General features: G+C 40.3%; 1 protein-coding gene across 1 annotated transcript; it reads right to left on the bottom strand.

The window, feature by feature from the left end:
• Nucleotides 1-246: 246 nt before the first annotated feature.
• gaa2 (alpha glucosidase 2) lies at nt 247-17,850 on the bottom strand. Its single transcript, XM_071513142.1, has 21 exons — nt 17,714-17,850; nt 16,495-16,614; nt 15,722-16,303; nt 14,689-14,834; nt 14,356-14,521; nt 14,058-14,154; nt 13,298-13,417; nt 12,476-12,594; nt 12,216-12,347; nt 12,022-12,132; nt 8,936-9,049; nt 8,735-8,819; nt 7,549-7,666; nt 7,247-7,380; nt 6,612-6,763; nt 6,275-6,423; nt 6,057-6,198; nt 5,083-5,181; nt 3,294-3,458; nt 2,301-2,447; nt 247-2,089 (listed from the first exon to the last, which is right to left on the bottom strand). Exons 2-21 carry the CDS (start codon nt 16,585-16,587, stop codon nt 2,027-2,029), a joined length of 2,934 nt encoding a protein of 977 aa, XP_071369243.1. The 5' UTR covers nt 16,588-16,614; nt 17,714-17,850; the 3' UTR covers nt 247-2,026.
• Nucleotides 17,851-18,187: the final 337 nt, after the last annotated feature.

Below are 18,187 nucleotides of genomic sequence, written 5' to 3'. Positions count from 1 at the left end.
TGACAGTAACCAGGCTTTTTTTTTTTTTTTTTTACAACATACATGATCATTCATACTTGGCAACTGCCAGTACAACCAAAGTAGCATTTCTTATTCACTTTCTCCACTAAGATTTTCTCTTCTCGGGTTCAAACCAGCAAAACCTCTTTAAAGTATTAGGTTACCACAATCAGTGCAGTGTGCTAAACAAGTGTTACACAATACAAACTCTTTTGGATAACACACTGTGTAAGTACACATTTGGGAAATGGTACTTGACTGTTGGCACACCAGCTCTGCAATTAAACTTGACCAACACACAGGATCTGACGTGACCGTCCCTGTGCCATAAAGGAAATGATAATACTGGTTACGCAAAAGAATACAAACAAGTACTTCAACAGTGTGTAATTGTGTCCTCTAGTGGTAGATATACTCCAGTACCTGGGAAACAACACTCTGGATTCAAGATCAAAATGCAGTCAAGATCAAAAGAACATTTATTAAAATATAATCTATTCGTAATAGGGATCAAAATAAGTTGGACATAATTTCATACATTTACAGTTCAAAAAAAGCTCTTTCCCTTAAACCTTTAAGGTGGCAATACACCGGGCAAGACAGCCCAAAATTTAACAATCAACAAGTTTCTTTTATTTTTGTTATCATAACCTGCTCTGAATCTCACCCAATTGCTGGCAAAGCTGGCCTAAAAGATGACCAATCATAATGTTTAGTGTGCTGAGAAAAAAACGACGGTAGAATTCAAATGGTTTTCACACCTTTCAAATAAAATCTGAACAATCACACAAGTAACACACCAGGCTTAACAATAAAATATTGCAAAATAAATTGTCAAAATTTCAGATCTGAACAATCACACCAAAATGTAAACATTCTCAAACAATAAAATACTGCATGATGAAATTAAGTGTTCAGTTACCTCAACTTAATCACATTAAAATATACTGTAATTTCTTAACTTTTCTTTTTTTTTTTTTAACACAGATGCCTACATTGTTTTTACAGACCTTTTCTTCTAAAGCTTCGTTGGGTTTTGTGATTTTAGAGCACACGCATACAAGATTTCTTGAACACACTATACTCCCAAGTTGCCTTGCAATGCAGTAGCATGCCAACTTTTCAAGACTGCGAGAAAGCCTATAAAGAACAATCACTACTATGAGATTCTCACAGCATCATCAGATTTTAGGCAGAATCAACTTCCCTGATCTTGAAAATTTTGCTGGGTTGGCAACTTTACTCAACTGGCTAAAGAAATTTAGTGGGCATCTGACCTCAAGTATTAAATTCATTCTGTTGCCAAAGGTGTCATAAAACCTGTTCTGAGGAAATTCACAGTAAAATGGTTTCTGAACATTTATGTCTGTTCAACGAAAGTTTTGCAATTAAAGCTTTTCCTCAGGCATAGCATGACTATGGCTCGGGAAAACAGGTTTACAACATAAAGTTGATTAAAGAATCTTCAGGAAGCACTCCAGAAACACTCCAGAATAAAAACCTAGATTTATAAGGCACCTGGAACTACCTTCACAATACTGCAATATTCATTAGTGCAAAACAGGCTATAAACAGCAAGCATAAAAAAACCCCAAAAAAACCCCACTATGGCTATCACTGACGCCATTATCATCCTGAACTAGCCTATATTCAGCCTCTAGTCCTGCAGTTAAACATTTGTGGGAAGGTAGAGTATCTTCCCTTAAATTTATTGCACTTAATCTTTCTTCTGAGAAGAATAAAAACATGTAGATTGTGATCTAAGTAGTAAAGACTGTTACACAAGCCCAGCCAAGTATGACTTTTTTTTTTAAGTTAAGCTATATTCACAGACCTTTAAAGCAGTTTGTAGACTAGGACAACAGCAGTGCATTGTGGTTTTATACGTATGCCTTCAGTCTTCACCCTCTCCCCAGAGTTGTTCCACTTTGCGTTATCTATTCCTGTTTTTCTCACTACATGTATCTCAGCTTGTGACTTCATCAGCCAATGGAAAAGAAACCCATCAATGAAAACATCAGACATGTTACATCCAGCTGATGGTGAAGTTCTGACTGAGGTTGAGACCAAGATCTGCAACGGTTAATACCTGTAAGAGGGGCAGGAAAATAAAGATCATTTAAACATAATGAATTTCTCTTATCTGAGGTAAAGCAAATGCCATTCTGTGAAAGACATGCTAACTTTACACAGTATTATTTATGAGAGAGATGCACAAACTCATATATCATTACATAAAAAGGTTCTTTACAGAATTGAACTTCCTGTGTTTGTCTCGTAACCCCTGACGCTTGTCTCACCTGGTTGGTTCTGTAGGTGAACGCTGCATCCTGGGAGTTCACCAGCACCCTGCTCGGCTTCTCCTTTACCCCATAGAAGGAGGCTGACTGCACCGTGATGTATGTGGCCTCCAGGTGGCTATGGAGCACCTGAGACGTCATCACGTTCTGGAAAACAGGCGGACGGACAGATATCACTCACACCTCAATACATGCCTCGATGAGTATTGCTTCAACACTTGAGATTAAAAGGAGAAATTCACACTAAAACACTTTAACAAATGTTAAAAATCAGTATTGGTGATGCATCTTGCATTTCTGGGTCCATTTTGTTTTTTAGTATTAGTTTATGCGTTGCTTTTTTCCGTGGATGACTGGCCAAACTTAGATGATGTGACGTCATATTGATATATTTCCAATGCGGCTACAGTGAAATAACTTTTCTACCATCTAAAACATTAACAGTAAACATCAGGTTTTGGCATCAGACCCTAAGAATCAAAGAGCAAGGGCTTCTTTCTAGACTCACCATTTTGCACCATGTTCAACAATCAAAATCCATCATAGGAGAGACAGATACACCAAGTTTCCACCAACTGTAGCCTCAAAAGTCCATAATGCAATGCAGCCACAAGACTAAGAGTTTTGAGTAAAAAACGTGACTAACTTTTCTTAAAAGGTTTCACCCACTTGCTCTACTGCAATTGCTCTCTCCACCTACTCCTATAACCCACAGCTGAATGGAACAAGTTCAGCCATGTTTGCTGGGGGCTGTCGAAAGGGAAATGTAGGAAATCACTGACTTAAGTAGAAATAGACGAAGCAGGTTGAGGGAAAGTGGATGTGCCAAAAAGGTAAATTATAACACATCATCACAAAATACCTCCTGGAATGCATTGAACATCACAGATTGACGATACATATAACGATAGGTTTTTTTTAGTTAGGATCACATAATTTAAAGTAGCTGATGGGATTTGAGCTTGCACTGGATAGGACTGGATGTTTGTGTACCTGAGCTACATTGAAGATGATGTAAGCATACTGATTGGTCTCATAGGTGTCAATGCTCTCTCCGTCGTCCCAGAACAAATCTCCACTGGCTGAGCCGTCCTCAGAAAGGGCAGAGACTAGATGGAGAGGCTGACCACTGCTTACCCATAGGGTAAGGTTGGGCCTCTACATACACACACACACACACACACACAAAGAGAACAAGGAAATAGTAAACATGTTGTCCCCCACCAGTGATGTAGTTCCACCCTTGGGTCAGTCAGTGATTGCTGAGTGTACTTGAAATATGAGTGAGATTGTATAAGCATTTTCGTATGGGACAATGAAAGGACAGATTGACCATATATTTCTGTTGCCTACTCTCCTCAGAATTAGGCTTACGAGTTATATCTTGAAATGTAGTAACTGTAATTGTCCTGTTTTTACTCAATACAGTGCAAAATATAAGAACTACACTACGCAATAAATACAATCCGTACATTACACAATGTACACTACAATACAATTTATAATACAATATACAATATAACATACAACACCAGGAGCGTGAGTGTTATGAATAATATAAATGCTAAATGATAAGTGATATATGGTATTGCACAGTAGGTAAGTGGTAATATGATATAAGTAGTAGGGCTGGGCGATATAGACCAAAAATCATATCTCGGTATTTTTAGGCTGAATGGCGATACACAATATATATCTCGGTATTTTCTACAAAGTGGGCTAAATGTTCAGTTGTAAGTAGGGCTGGGCGATATGGACAAAATCAAATATCACAATATTTTTGACCAAATACCTCAACATCGATATTGCGACAATATTGTAGGGATGACTATTGGTGCTTTCACAAAATATTTACACAATGAGATTTTTGATAAATAATCATCAGTAATATGGATATAATTACTAAGTGGGTAAAGGCAAATAATAGAACAGCTAGAACAGTCTGGAAAGTTCAGAAAATTACATCACTTTACTGTAATGCAGCCTTTAAAACCAGGAAAAGACAACACTTATGCCATATCACGATATCCAAAATCTAAGACAATATCTAGTCTCATATCACAATATCGATATAATATTGATATATTGCCCAGCCCTAATAAGTAGTCAACACTGACGGCACAGTGGTAGTGCAGTGATGAGTGCAATAACAGTACAACAGTCCAACAACTGTACAATAACTACAGTGTCTTGTGGTTAGAGGTTTGCCCAAAAATTCTCCATTGACTCTCACTTCAACACATCAACCCAGTCTGACTATTGTGTTACCTATGATAACTTTAACTGTATTGCTTTACCACTGAGTCCCCATTCATTGTATGATAACTTTAACTGTATGACCTGCTTTACCACCGAGTCCCCATTCATTGTCAATGCCGCCCCCTAGCGGCACAAAGTCAACGTTGCAGTGTGACTAAGGAACGAAAGAACGGACGGAGACCGATCCATAGTCCCCCCTTTGGTGGGGGACAAAAACACACATTACAAACAATTGATGTAAGGAGTGCAACGGTCAAAGCCACAGCGCTCTTACATTTGTGTGTCCCTAGAAAGATTATGTATGAAAGAGATGTGACGGGTGAAGAAAAAAGAACCAAGGAAAAAAGTTATTTCTTCTTCCAGGTTTCACCCAGTTCACCAAGAGCATCTCTAGAGATACGTTAACTTTTCCCAGAATGTGTTCAAACATAAAGAAAGGTAATTTAGAATTATAGAAAAAGAACAATGTCTGACAAATGCCACAGAGTAAACTGAATTGTCCTTTAAGTAAAATCATATTCACCTGTGTAGGTACAACTGTGCCCTCGCGCAAATGCAGGTTGATCTTATCTAGAGGTGCCTGGAGCCGCAGCTCTTCACCCTTACTGCGCACAGAGTCACCCTGGGAGAGGAGGGATAGAAGAAATGACAAGAGAACTTTAAGCCTTTCTTTCTCTGTCCCGCCTTCTACATCATTTTATACTGAACAAAAATATAAACGCAACACTTTTGGTTTTGCTCCCATTTTTCGTGAGTTGAAATAAAAGATCTAAGACTTTTTCTATGCACACAAAAGGCTTATTTCTCTCAAAGTTTGTTCACAAATTTGTTTAAATCAGTGTTAGTGAGCACTTCTCCTTTGCCAAGATAATCCATCCACCTGACAGGTGTGGCATATCAAGATGCTGATTAAACAGCATGATTATTGCACAGGTGTGCCTTGGGCTGGTCACAATAAAAGGCCACTCTAAAATGTGCAGTTTTATCTTGAAAAAAGACATATATTAGGCACTGAACTATGGATCTCACATGACTAGGGCTACAGATATGCATTTTTTGAAAATCAGTCAGTATCTGGTGTGACCACCATTTGCCTCATGCAGTATATGGATATTGGCAGGAATTGGAACACGCTGTCTCTGTGGCCTTTTATTGTGACCAGCCCAAGGCACACCTGTGCAATAATCATGCTGTTTAATCAGCATCTTGATATGCCACACCTGTCAGGTGGATGGATTATCTTGGCAAAGGAGAAGTGCTCACTAACACGGATTAATTTGTGAACAAAATTTGAGAGAAATAAGCCTTTTGTGTGCATAGAAAAAGTCTTAGATCTTTTATTTCAACTCACGAAAAATGGGAGCAAAACCAAAAGCGTTGCGTTTATATTTTTGTTCAGTATATATCATCTGTGTACTAGTAGCTGCAGAATTGAATTCAGACAATTTAATTGAATGCTATATTGTGCTAGTGTTTGCGAGTGTGTGTGTGTCTTACCATGTAGTAGTCATACCACAGCCCCTCTGGGAAGTAGCCAACCACGTAGTCTACACCAGGATCCAACACTGGTGTCACCAATAAACTCTTCCCCCACATGAACTGTTTGTCAATCCCATATGTTCTTACATCCTTGGGGAACCTAAGGAGAAGATGCAGGATACATGTAGTAGGGCTAGGATAAAAAAACAAACTACTGTGTCATATGCATTACTCACTCAAACATCATGGGTCGTGCAACGGTGTGTCCAAGCACATGTGCGTGATGGAAGAGTGTGTAGAGGACAGGGAAGAGAGAATAGCGCAACAGCAGAGCCTGCTTCATGGCTGTGCAAGCCAGCGGGCTGAAGGCTGTTGGGTCTTGGGGCTGCAGCATGCACAAGAGACAAAGAGAGGACAGACAACTCTAAGAAATACAGTCAGTAGCTTTTCTAGAAGGAGTGAATGGCACATGCTATAAAACAGGAATACAAATAGGGTATGAGTTGATACTACACTGCTTTCATGGTCATTTGTGCATTTTTTTTAGGTTGGAGTGGTGATGTTAAATCCTACCTTCATGTCTATGGCATTGTGGTTGCGTGTGAAGGGATAGAAAGCTCCCAGTTGCGTCCAGCGGACACATAATTCCTCCTGTGGCTCCTCACTGAAGCCACAGACGTCGGCTCCCACCAGTGGAATGCCCAGAAGGTTAAAGGTCAAGATACCTGAAGGAGAGGAAATAGAGGAAGGCAATGTTAGGATGACATGAAAAAGAGCAACTGAAGTGAGACAAAATCACTAAGACCCACAGGTCCATAAGAGACAAGAAAACCAACAAGAGATGTAAAGAATCTAGAAATTCATATATTCATAAATTCAAAAATAAACTTGCATAACCTTCAAATCAGCAGTTTCATGACAATATAATTATGTCACAATATCCGGCAAATATATGCAAACTTGCTATGCATCAGATTTGTTGAACAATACTACAATATTTTGATCATCGCCTTCCCCCTGTCCATCACAGACAGGAAAGCACACCGCATCAGAGGATGTAGATCTAATATTTGATCAGATTTTTCTTCATAAACAAGAACGTTTACAAAAAGCTGTCCTAAGACAGATACAGTGGACCTAGTAACATACTTGCAAGACCTTGGTCAGTTGAACAAGGTGTGTGTCTGTGTGTGTCTGCATGATCTAACCTGCTATAGAAGTATATAGGTCTTTCCACTGGCTCCTGTTGTCTCCCAGCCAGTGACCAGAGTACATCCCCTGACTGGGGAAGGTGGAGCGAGAAATGACAAAAGCTCTCTTCCCTAAAATACTCTTCAGTGCACTGGAGAAAATGAAGGAAAGGGAGAAGAGCAGAGGGAAGGACAGGCAGAATGGAATATTTAGAGGGAATGGGCACAAATTGTTCAAATAACAGAAGAGTCTTGTACAGTATTAAATCTTGTGTGTGTGTGTGTGTGCGTGTGCGTGTGTAGAGTATTTGAGTACTGACCATGCAGAGGCCTTAGCTTCCATGAGTCCATAGAGGCTGTGCATATTATAGTGGAGGGAATGCTTCTGCTGTGCAGATGCGCACACAGTTTTGGCTCTCAGCAAACCACCTAGGATACCTAAAAGATACAAATTAATTTAATGATAATCATGTGTATGTGTCTGTGTGTATGCGTGTGTGATGTGCAGTGATGTGCAGTGTTGGGGGTAACACATTACAAAGTAACAGTAATCAGATTGTGGTAACGAGTAACTTAACGCGTTAGTTTTTCAATTTATGTAATCAGTTATTAGTTACTTTCTCAAAGTTACATTTCACTACTTTTATTTTTCTTTCAAATGGTTAAATGTTTAGTTAGTACAAATAAAAAAAATAAAAAATAAAAAACTGGTATTGTATGCTACATGATGTTATTAAAAGCAGACTATACAGCAGGCTGGCGGTGGAGGCTTGTAGGTTACGACTCGCTTTCAGCATGAACACAACAATAAACTGCAGAACTTGGAAATATTAACATTACTTTGATCTGATCAAAGAAGGAACATTATTGCTAACGGTAAGTTTAGCTTTCACTATCTAACCTGAAGAGTTGAATTGAAAGCACTTCTGAACGCAGTCTGACGTTTATTTTGAGACCAGACCGGATCAGTTCAGGCTCCGTTGATCACCGGGGTGAAGTTAGTTCGAAGTTTGATATTCACCGGTTGATGTGCCTTTTAATGTCAATAGTTCCATGTTGATAGCAAAGTCTCAAATTAGAGACTCTTTTTTATAGAGAGGAACACAGAGCCAATGTTTCACAGTGTTGATAAAGTCAAAGTCACCTGCGGTTGTGATGCAGTGACCATCAGTCAGTCGGTCCAAGCCCCCACTGAGTATTTGGAACCAGGTAGCCTAACTGAAAGCTGCCTTGATGTTTTCTTTAGACAACGGTAGATTGTTACTTAAGGCTCTGTACCAATTAGTGATGATTTCTGTACATTAAGCGTGATGACATCAGCAGAAGCCGCATTTTAAAGGCATGATTTTACGTGGGTAACGTGAAAGTACTCTAACGCATTACTTTTAATAAAGACTAACTTAGTAACGTAACTAGTTACTATTTAGGGCAAGTAACGAAGTAAAATAACTAGTTAGTTTCAAAAGTAACTTTCCCCAACACTGGTGATGTCTGTGTGTCTCCCACCTGGTGTGTAAGGAGGATTTTCAAGATTGTTTGATGGACAGCCTTTAGTCGACCCATCCAGGAAATTCGATGGCTCATTCATATCCTAAAACAGAATGTGACAAAGGTCGAGGGAGACATCTGATCAGAGATGACACAACATTGAGAGCCATTGCATGCTGCATTTTTCCTTTTTTCACTGTCTCTCATACCCATACTTACAATCCACAATCCATCAAACGGCACCTTTTCATGGAACCTCTTGAGGTTGTCATACCACCATTCATGAGTCACATGATCAGAAAAATCGGGATATGCTGTCAGACCAGGCCACACCTGCAGGAAGGAAAGGAGAAATCAAAAATTCTCATCCATCCAATCCATCTGAAAACAAGTAACATTACGGGCCAAAATAAGATATCCCCACACAAATACCATGCTGTAACCAGAGAAAAAAACAAAAAACAAGAACTAAGGGTGTTTTCACACTTGGTCCCTTTCAGCCCTCCAAACGAACTCAGAACGATTAGTCAGCATTTTTTGCGCATATGTGAACACTCCAAAAGAACTCAGACCCCTCTGAAACGAACCGTACTCAGACCTCCTCGGGAGGTGGTCTGAGTACGGTTCACTTCAAGTCCGCGTTGCGGTTCGCTTACCCTGTGCATTGTGAACACAAAGCGCTCCAGGTTCGCTTCGCCCTTTGCCATTGTATTTTAGCCCTCTAGGCTTGCCGTAGACAAATCACATGCTATTGCGCTGGGACGCTTGAAAAAACAAATAGACATAACCATGGCAACCATGGTAACGCTAGCAAGACTAGTGGACGAGGACTAGTTTGGTCCGAGGATGGAACTACTGCACTTCTCCAGATATGGAACGAAGAACACATCAAACGGCAACTGTCTACAACGCACAGAAACACTAAGGTTTTCCTCCAATTTTCAGTTCATATGAAAGCGAGGGGCTTCATTAGGACCGCACTGCAGTGCCGCGTGAAAGTAAAGAAAATAATAAAAATACGTCAAAAGTACTTTACCACATGCGATCAAATGAGAAAAAGCAGAGAATCCTCTGAAATAAAAGATCTCTCTCTCTCTCTCTCTATGTATTTAATCTACTTTTATTGGCATGAAGTACAATTGATTATGTCAGAAAATTTGTGATAATCGAGGATGATGGTAAAAGTAATAAATGAATAGCAAATAAGTAATAACAGTAGGCTAATAATAATACATAGCAGTAAATACATAGGCTACATAGCAGTAAAGGTCTGAGCTCCAGAGGAACTACTATAGTGTGAACAGAAAGAGGACTGAGGCCCCATCAGAGCTGAAGTGAACCAGAAAGAGAACTGAGTCCTCTTTCAAATGAACTGACAATGTGAACGCAAAATGAACTGAGTCCCTTTTCTGTTGGTCCACTTTTTGGTCCACTTTAAGAGGCTCAATGAGGTCTGGCCCCAAGTTACATCTCGGACCTTTTGACCCCTTAGAAGCCTGACATAGCCTGAGATTGGCAGGCAGCGCCCTTGTAGCTGTCCCTAGACCCAGGTTTAAAACTAAAGGCCTCCCTAAGGAACTCAAGCTAACAGAGTCTGTGTTATCTTTTAAATTCCTGCTTAAAACCTAACAGAAAAACATTTTTGTAATAATTTTATTTCACTCTGCTGTTGTGTTTTTGTTGCTCTTACTTCTTTTCTGTTGGCTCTGTTTTTATTTGGCTTTGTTCTAACTGTTGTCACTTTTATCAGCTTTGTTTGATTTTTCTTTCTTTTCTGTGCTTTTGTCTGATTTTATTAACTCTGTTTTCTTTCCTTGTCTCTGTAAAGCACTTTGAGCTTTGTTTTGTGTTATATAAGTAAGTGCTATATAAATAAAAGTTCTTATTAATATTATATTACACTTAAGATAAGATAAGATATACTTTATTGTCCCGCAGGGAAACTTGTCTTGGGCTCCAAGCCACTGCATCACACAACACATTTGTCAACATCATCACATTGCACATGCACGCAAGTACATAGATCATACATACAAACTCATGCAAAACGTGCTTCAATTCACATGTTGAGTGTGAGACAGTAGTTCTTTAAAATAATAAAAGGTAATAAAAAAGACAATAATTTCAAATAATAAAACCAGGTATAATCAACCAGTGGTTCTTTAAAATAATAAAATAATGTAGTACTCCTACTTGTTGCTATTTAATATCTTGATGGAGGATGGAATAAATGAATTCTTGTAACGGTTCAGTCTGCAATTTGGTATCCTGAACCGTCGGCTTGAGGGCAACACCTCGAATTCTGGGTTCAGGATGTGTGTTGGGTCATTCAGAATCTTCTGTGCCTCCCTGAGCACAGATTTTTCATATAAAGACTGAAGATAGTGATGTTCTTTTTTCCCTATGATTTTCATGGCCGCTTGGATGAGACGTGCGAGCTTAGACTTTAACTGTGCTGACAGGTTACCATACCATACTTGTATGCCATATCGAATTACACTCTCTAAAATCATCATCATACTATAAAGCAAGGAATCTCTGTCTGTCTGTGTATCCATCGCATATCTCCGTTCACCCGATCGATCCGATCACTTGGCGAGTGTATTGCTGGGGACCCAAGGACGTGCAGTGTCGGATTTGGTGCAATTTGGACACACGACACGTTCAATATTAATAAACTTTGAATAAACAAGTGAACAGCGCTCTGTGCAGCAGCGGGGTGGGGCAAACAGCGTTCTGTGCAGCAGCGGCGCAAACTGCACTAGTTTGATAAAACAAGAACATAAGTTTACTATTTACACCATAGAGTCTAAGCCTTCTCAAAAAGTACATCCTCTGTTGTAGCCTAGAACAAAGGTTTTCAACATGAACATGCCAAGTGAGCAAACTGTCAATGTGGACACTAAGATATTTATATGAAGGAACCTGATTTATGGGTACATTGTGAATGAGTACTGGACTGTGGTCACCAATTGACTTTGGGTCGAATATATCAGTTTTCTTCACATTCACAATAAGGTAGTGAGCATCACACCAATCCACAAACTGTTTGATTTCGGAGTGGTAAAGTGATGTGTCTTGATCTCTGTATAATAAGCCAAGAATGGCGGTGTCATCAGAGAACAGAAATTGAAAGTTACTCCGCCTCCTACCCATCCACCTAAAGGAAGGAAGGGCAAGGAGTGAGCAAGACAAAGAGAGAATGAGAAGAGTAGGTAAAAAGAAGAAGGGAGTGAGTAGTAGTCAGGTCTTGGAATCGTCTCATCTAAGATATGCCACCAGCTGCTGTGGTACATGTGTCTCACCTTCCCAATAAGCGTGTTTCCATCAGAGTCATTAATAAAAACTCCTCTCCTCAGCCCTTCATCATACGGCCAGTACGCCCCCTCAGCCTGCGTGCTGCTGATACCTGGGTCCTGGACATAGAGAAACAAGGTTCACATATACAGGCAAACTCAGAGACAACACACATGTAAACACAGTACACACTCCTATGTACCAGGATCATGACATAGCGCTGGTCATGGGCGTGCAGGTCCTTGACCAGGTCAGGCAGTGTGGCAAAACTTGCAGGATCAAAGGTGAAGTCCAGAAAATGCTCCATGTAGTCAATATCATTCCACTGGGCATCCTGCAAACACATCAACAACATACACAAACAATTACGTTACACAAAAAGCACATATGAAATCAACACACATAATATTAGTTTATACACAGTGACACACACACAAACACAATTTGTTGAGTCCACTTTACCTGGGGTATCCCATTATTTCTCATATTCTTGACAACCTCCCAGGTAGCATTGCTAGTGCTGTAACCCCAGCGACAGAGATGGTAACCCAACGCCCAGTAGATAGGCATAGCTGGGGAGCCTGTGAGATGATGAAATGATTAGGAGAAAAAGTAAATATGACAGGAGATGGGGTGAAGAGCAAGGAGGGGATATCATTAGAAAAAACTAGATAGCGAGGACAGGCACTCTGGAGCTGAAGGAATATATTAAATTGAAAAAGTCATGCATTATATAATTTATCTTCAAGTAATTCTGTTGGACAACAGCGACCAAACGTTTTGCCATTGTTTATTCACTCACATTATTGCCTTTGCTGCTATGGCGCACTCGTGGGCTACACTGTCACTTAATCCACAAGTTCCTATGCAATGTTCCTATGTTCGAAGCATAGTTGCACACTTTGTATATAAACATCAAGTGATTTTCAGCTCTATTTGAATGTATTTAGCAGGGTCTTCATGAGAAATTTAGTTGGAAGGCCATGCACACAAGTCAACATACTCGGGACGCTAAATGTTAGCATCTGCTCTGGTGTACAGTCACTGGCAAAGCTAGCTAACATCAAAAGGAGGCTATGGTTGCTACAGTCCGACAGAAGTGCCTTGGAGTGATACAGCATGTGGAACTATCTTTTTAAATGAACAAGAGTTGCAGTTAAAGCCTACAATAATTGTATTACATACTACACAGGAATATGTACAGTATGTACACACATCCTCGTGCATATACTGTACACTACATTCTGACATGCCCAGTTCCAAACAGATTCCTAACATACTGACCTATGACTTCGAGGTACTGTCCAATCACTGAACCAGGATCAGGACCGAGGAAAACGTAAAAGTCAAGGATTCCACCAATGGTACGCCAGGTGAGGGCTGGGGCAGGCTGGAGGGCCACATCTGACAAAATAGGAAAACCATTTATATATATATATATATATATATGGGATATAATGAGCAAGTGAGAATAAAATGTAATGGAAATGTTTGTAGTTCTTATATTTTGTACTGTATTGAGTAAAAACAGGACAATTACAGTTACTACATTTCAAGATATAACATGTAAGCCTAATTCTGAGGAGAGTAGGCAACAGAAATATATGGTCAATCTGTCCTTTCATTGTCCCATACAAAAATGCTTATACAATTTCACTCATATTTCAAGTACACTCAGCAATCACTCACTGACCCAAGGGTGGAACTACATCACTGGTGGGGGACAACATGTTTACTATTTGCTTGTTTTATAAGGAACTACTACCTTCACCACTTCTAAATTAACCTTAATCTCAATGCTTCCTTGAAGAGTGACACTACAATCACGCTACTGTAAAACCTGTGACATTGCATAAACAAATCATGGGACATGTCCCATGAGGATCCATTTGGGACTTCTGCTTTTATGAAACTGCTGAATGTTGTCATCCCCATAGCTGTCAGCATCAGCTATTTTTCCATTGTTGCTGTCCACTAATGCCAACACTGTTATGGCACGTGACAAAAACTGAAATGGAATTATCAATGTAACCAGCACACTGACCCATAGCATTGCTATTCAGTAGGAAGAAGCCATGTGAATTCCCTCCCTCCTCCATGGCTAGGTAAAAGGGGTGGGCTCCATATAAGTTTGTCAGTTCCTATAGTAGAGAGGGAGACAAGGCTTTTAGTATCAACTTGGTATCTGCTTGGTATCAAAGGTACACTGTACACTCAATCAGGGAAAGTAGCAAGAGGTTGAATGTAATGCCTCTAATGTTATTTGAGAGCATTTTTTGTCTATGGTTAAAATATTACAACTACAATATTATGCAAGCCAACAGAGTGAGTGTCATCATTACCATAGGGGGCACATCTCTGGCCCACATGGTGAGGGTGTTCCAGTGGATGTCATGCAGAAAGGAGGAGCGGTGCTCCCCCAGGCCATAGATGAACTGGCTGGGCAGAGCACTGGAGAACTGGAGAAACTGATCCGCATAGAACAGAGGAGCCACCGTGGTGTTCAGACTGGCAGGAAATGGATGTGATGAGGTATGGTCAATATACAGCTCAGGTAATTTTGAGAACTGACTGTTGCAGATAGCAGATTTTCTACTGTAAAATATCAATACAATTGTGACCATAACTTACTTAACCTAAATTAACCCAATGTAACCTATTTGAGTCAAACTTACAGTACTGCTCCTGTAGAGCTCCTCTTCACTATGAGACCAAATGGCTCTTTGGACAGCTCTACAATGTAGGCTGGACTTTCTGCCTTCTTGGTGGCGTTGGGAACCGTAATTGGCACCTCAAACCGTGAATTAGAAGGGTCGGTAATCTGGATTGAAAAGAATATATGGGAATAAAGGACTGACAATCTGTAATTGGAGAAATATTGTCAAAATGTCAGAGTAACAGACAAGAGAATATACAGCAGGCCATTGGACAATAGGGATACCGCTTTGTATTGGTTGTGGGCGATTACACAATATGATTTCCTGACACCTCTGCGTAACATATCTGCCAAAAATGCTCCTCAGGCTCTGATTCATATTATCAGACTGAATCAGAGACTGACTGAGCAAGGCACATCATTTAAGTCACGGACACTTCAGGAGGTGCATGGATAATTGAGCATCAAGTCAATTTGGACCAGTGTGTACCACCACTGGATCAATGGGCCAGTGGAGCAATTTCACAAAACACTCAAAAAATGATCCCTAGGTTTGTGCACAAGGAACATGGGTTCACTATAGTTTTACCAATTTACTTGTTTACAAGTCAGTCATAATGTCCAATTCAATTTCATTGCATGCTGAAATGAATGTACACTGGGTTATTTGCCATAGTTTGCCCAAATTTGCTTTGCTAGCCATCTAGCACTCTATTAGCTATGACCACTAGTATGCAGATCAATGAAATTTCTCTCTGTTATTTTCGCAATCTCCCATGTAATGATTTGGGGTTTTTTTTGTTTATGTGATAAGTCGGTTTTCCATGAGACTTGTCTCCCTTGTCAAACTCTGTAGCAATCTTCAATAGTTGGGGGCTTGATCAATGTGCTTACATGTTCCTTAAATTCATGTAAGATTATTTATGACGTTAAAATTCTTGCACACAAAGAAAGAAAGAGCATATGACAGACATGGGGTTCTTATGTGACAGAAGCTGCATACCATACGATTATAAAATATGACTGTAAGCCCATATGAGCACTCCACTCACCCTGACACGTAGCCGTGTCTCTGTCTCGTGACGTATCTCCAGCTCTAGAGTAAGGATGTCTCCAGGGTAGTAGGTCTTCACCTCCTTCACGAGCCTGCCTTTCTGTCCCAGGGAAGTGTCATTCATCGACACAAGCGAGTAGGAAGGGAACTCTGGGGGGTAGAAACACCAAGGAACGCCATTCTTCCCTGATGGGCGGCGGGGAGAGGAGGAGGAAGAGGAGGCAGGGATAAAGCAGCAGTTCCTTGCCTCACACATCTCTCGGGTCACAACTGCCCCTCTTTCAGGGTAGCAGTCGAACCTCAAGGCCTCAGGGATTAAACTGCAAGCCTCAGGGTTGGGAGCGGCTGCAGCGCTGTCTACCCCTGTTCGTCCTCGAGAGTCTGGTGTTCCTGCCGTGGCAGGTGGCGGGGGTCTGTGTGGCTGTTGGTTGGACGGACTGTGCAGCCAGAACATGGTGCCCAGGAGCCAGCCTCCACAGAGGAGCAGCAGCAGGCAGCCAAGCACCAGGAGGCCTGTAGTGGCAGAGCATGGTGGCCTCTGTGGAAGCAAGGGATGCTCACATTCCTCTGGGTCCCTCACCTTGGGATACAGCAAGAAAATCAGATAAACAGAAAAATCAGATAATCAGATAAACACATAAAACGACAATCCATAAAAATGGCCAGAATAGTTCCCTCTCATTGTAAAAATAAAAACAACATGCTGATCCATTCTTAATCTGGGGATTAATCTAAGCTACAACGTGGGAATGTCTGGACACATTAACTCACCGTCACCCCTTCTTGGACAGGAGCAGGTTCCTCTGACAACACTGCACTGGAAAACTGCACATCTTCAGGGTTCAGGCGCTTGTATGACACCATCCTGATGTCGATACCGATAGTGTTTGTCTGAGTGAGTGATATTGAGCATGTGATAGAGAAATACAGACAGAGATAGAGGGACAGAGTACAGTTTCGTTTTATACCTCAGTTCCTGATGTTTGTGGCTAGTGAGACAGAGAAATGCAGAAGTGTGCAAAAGAAATGCTGAAGAGAACGTTATGGGGGCTGTAATGGGAAATCTAATTTTAATAGCAAAAGTAGGGGATTGCATTAGGCCTCATGCACAAACATCTTCTTGAATTTATCTTAATGATCTGTTAAATTGGCTGAGAAATTGTCTATGAAAAGAAATTGTCTATGAAAAAACAATCTAAAGTGAATCTAAAATAAACCAGGCCATAAGCCATATACAGTATATGTATATTATTTACAATCACACAGCCTTATAAACTCAAGTCCACACAAGTCAATCAACTCAAGTATATTCAATTATTTTAACTGGAACATAGGACCATGCAGCACCTTTAGTTACATAAAGCCTAGATTTCCCCATTTTGGCAGATGTTGAGTTTACACACAACACACAGCTTTTTTTTTTTTTTTTTTAAATCAGCCATAACCTTTTGAATAAAAAGTAATTTTGATTTGGTGTGTGCCCTCCAAATAACTTTCCAAAACAAGGCAAAATCCACCTTAAAATTTGTTGAACTTTTATTATGTACATGTTATTCCAATTATCGTGTACAGTTACAGTAGTACCACCGCTCGTGCTACTTTGAAATTGTGTTATAGGGTGGATATTGTGTTTATCGTGATTACATACTGACAACTAATGTAAACTAATAATTCAGGTTACTGGCTTACTTAATGCAAAGAGAGGCATGTTCTGGCTGGCTATGTTGCAGCTAATGTTAGCTAGCCTCGGATATATTCACGTTAATGTCAAAGTTCACCAAAGGAAGCGTTAAACACCTCTTTACGGTTTTGCAGGCTAGCTGACTGTGTCCAGATGACTGCAGAGTTTAACAAAAAAAAAACCCTGATCGCCTGAAATCGACGGAGTGGTAATGCTAGCAAGCTAGTTAGCCAACTTCAGCAGCAGGGTAACTTAAGCTAACGTGGGCTAACGTTAGCTGACAAGGGCATTCAAGTTAACGTTGTTTACCTGAATGAAAGGCGATGTCACTTGAGTTTTACAGCCGCGGTATGAAGTCCAGGACAAAGTGCAACATAGGATAGAGCAAAAGCTTTACCTATGTAATTCGTAACGTTGGCACCTGGCTTGCTGTCTGCGTGGTGTGTCTGTTTATCTCCAAGTTGCATTCCGGACAACTCGTAATCTCGAAAACTTCGGACTGAGCTCGTTGAACATAATGCAATACAGCAATACTAAGAGTTCGGAGAGTTCAGATTTACAGTGGATCTACGCTTTATAACAAACTATTCATGCTATATGCTGTTTTTTAAACGCGATGTTAAAAATGAAAAAAATAAAAATAAAAATAAAAAAGAAGAAATCAAGTCAGGATATTGCGGCTTTATGAAAAGGCCGACTTACTAACTTGGAGGCTGATTATCAGATGGTGTTTTTTCTGAGTTGGAGTCCAAACCCTGTCGTCCCATCTTCCAACACACCTTG

The sequence above is a fragment of the Centroberyx affinis genome, unplaced genomic scaffold (assembly GCF_046629955.1).
Source record: "Centroberyx affinis isolate AG114_WGS23_722 - 3 ecotype Tasmania unplaced genomic scaffold, CSIRO-AGI_Caff_v1 ptg000280l_1, whole genome shotgun sequence".
In the NCBI taxonomy this organism is placed as follows: Eukaryota; Metazoa; Chordata; class Actinopteri; order Beryciformes; family Berycidae; genus Centroberyx; species Centroberyx affinis.
This window is presented reverse-complemented; position numbering and strand designations above follow the sequence as displayed.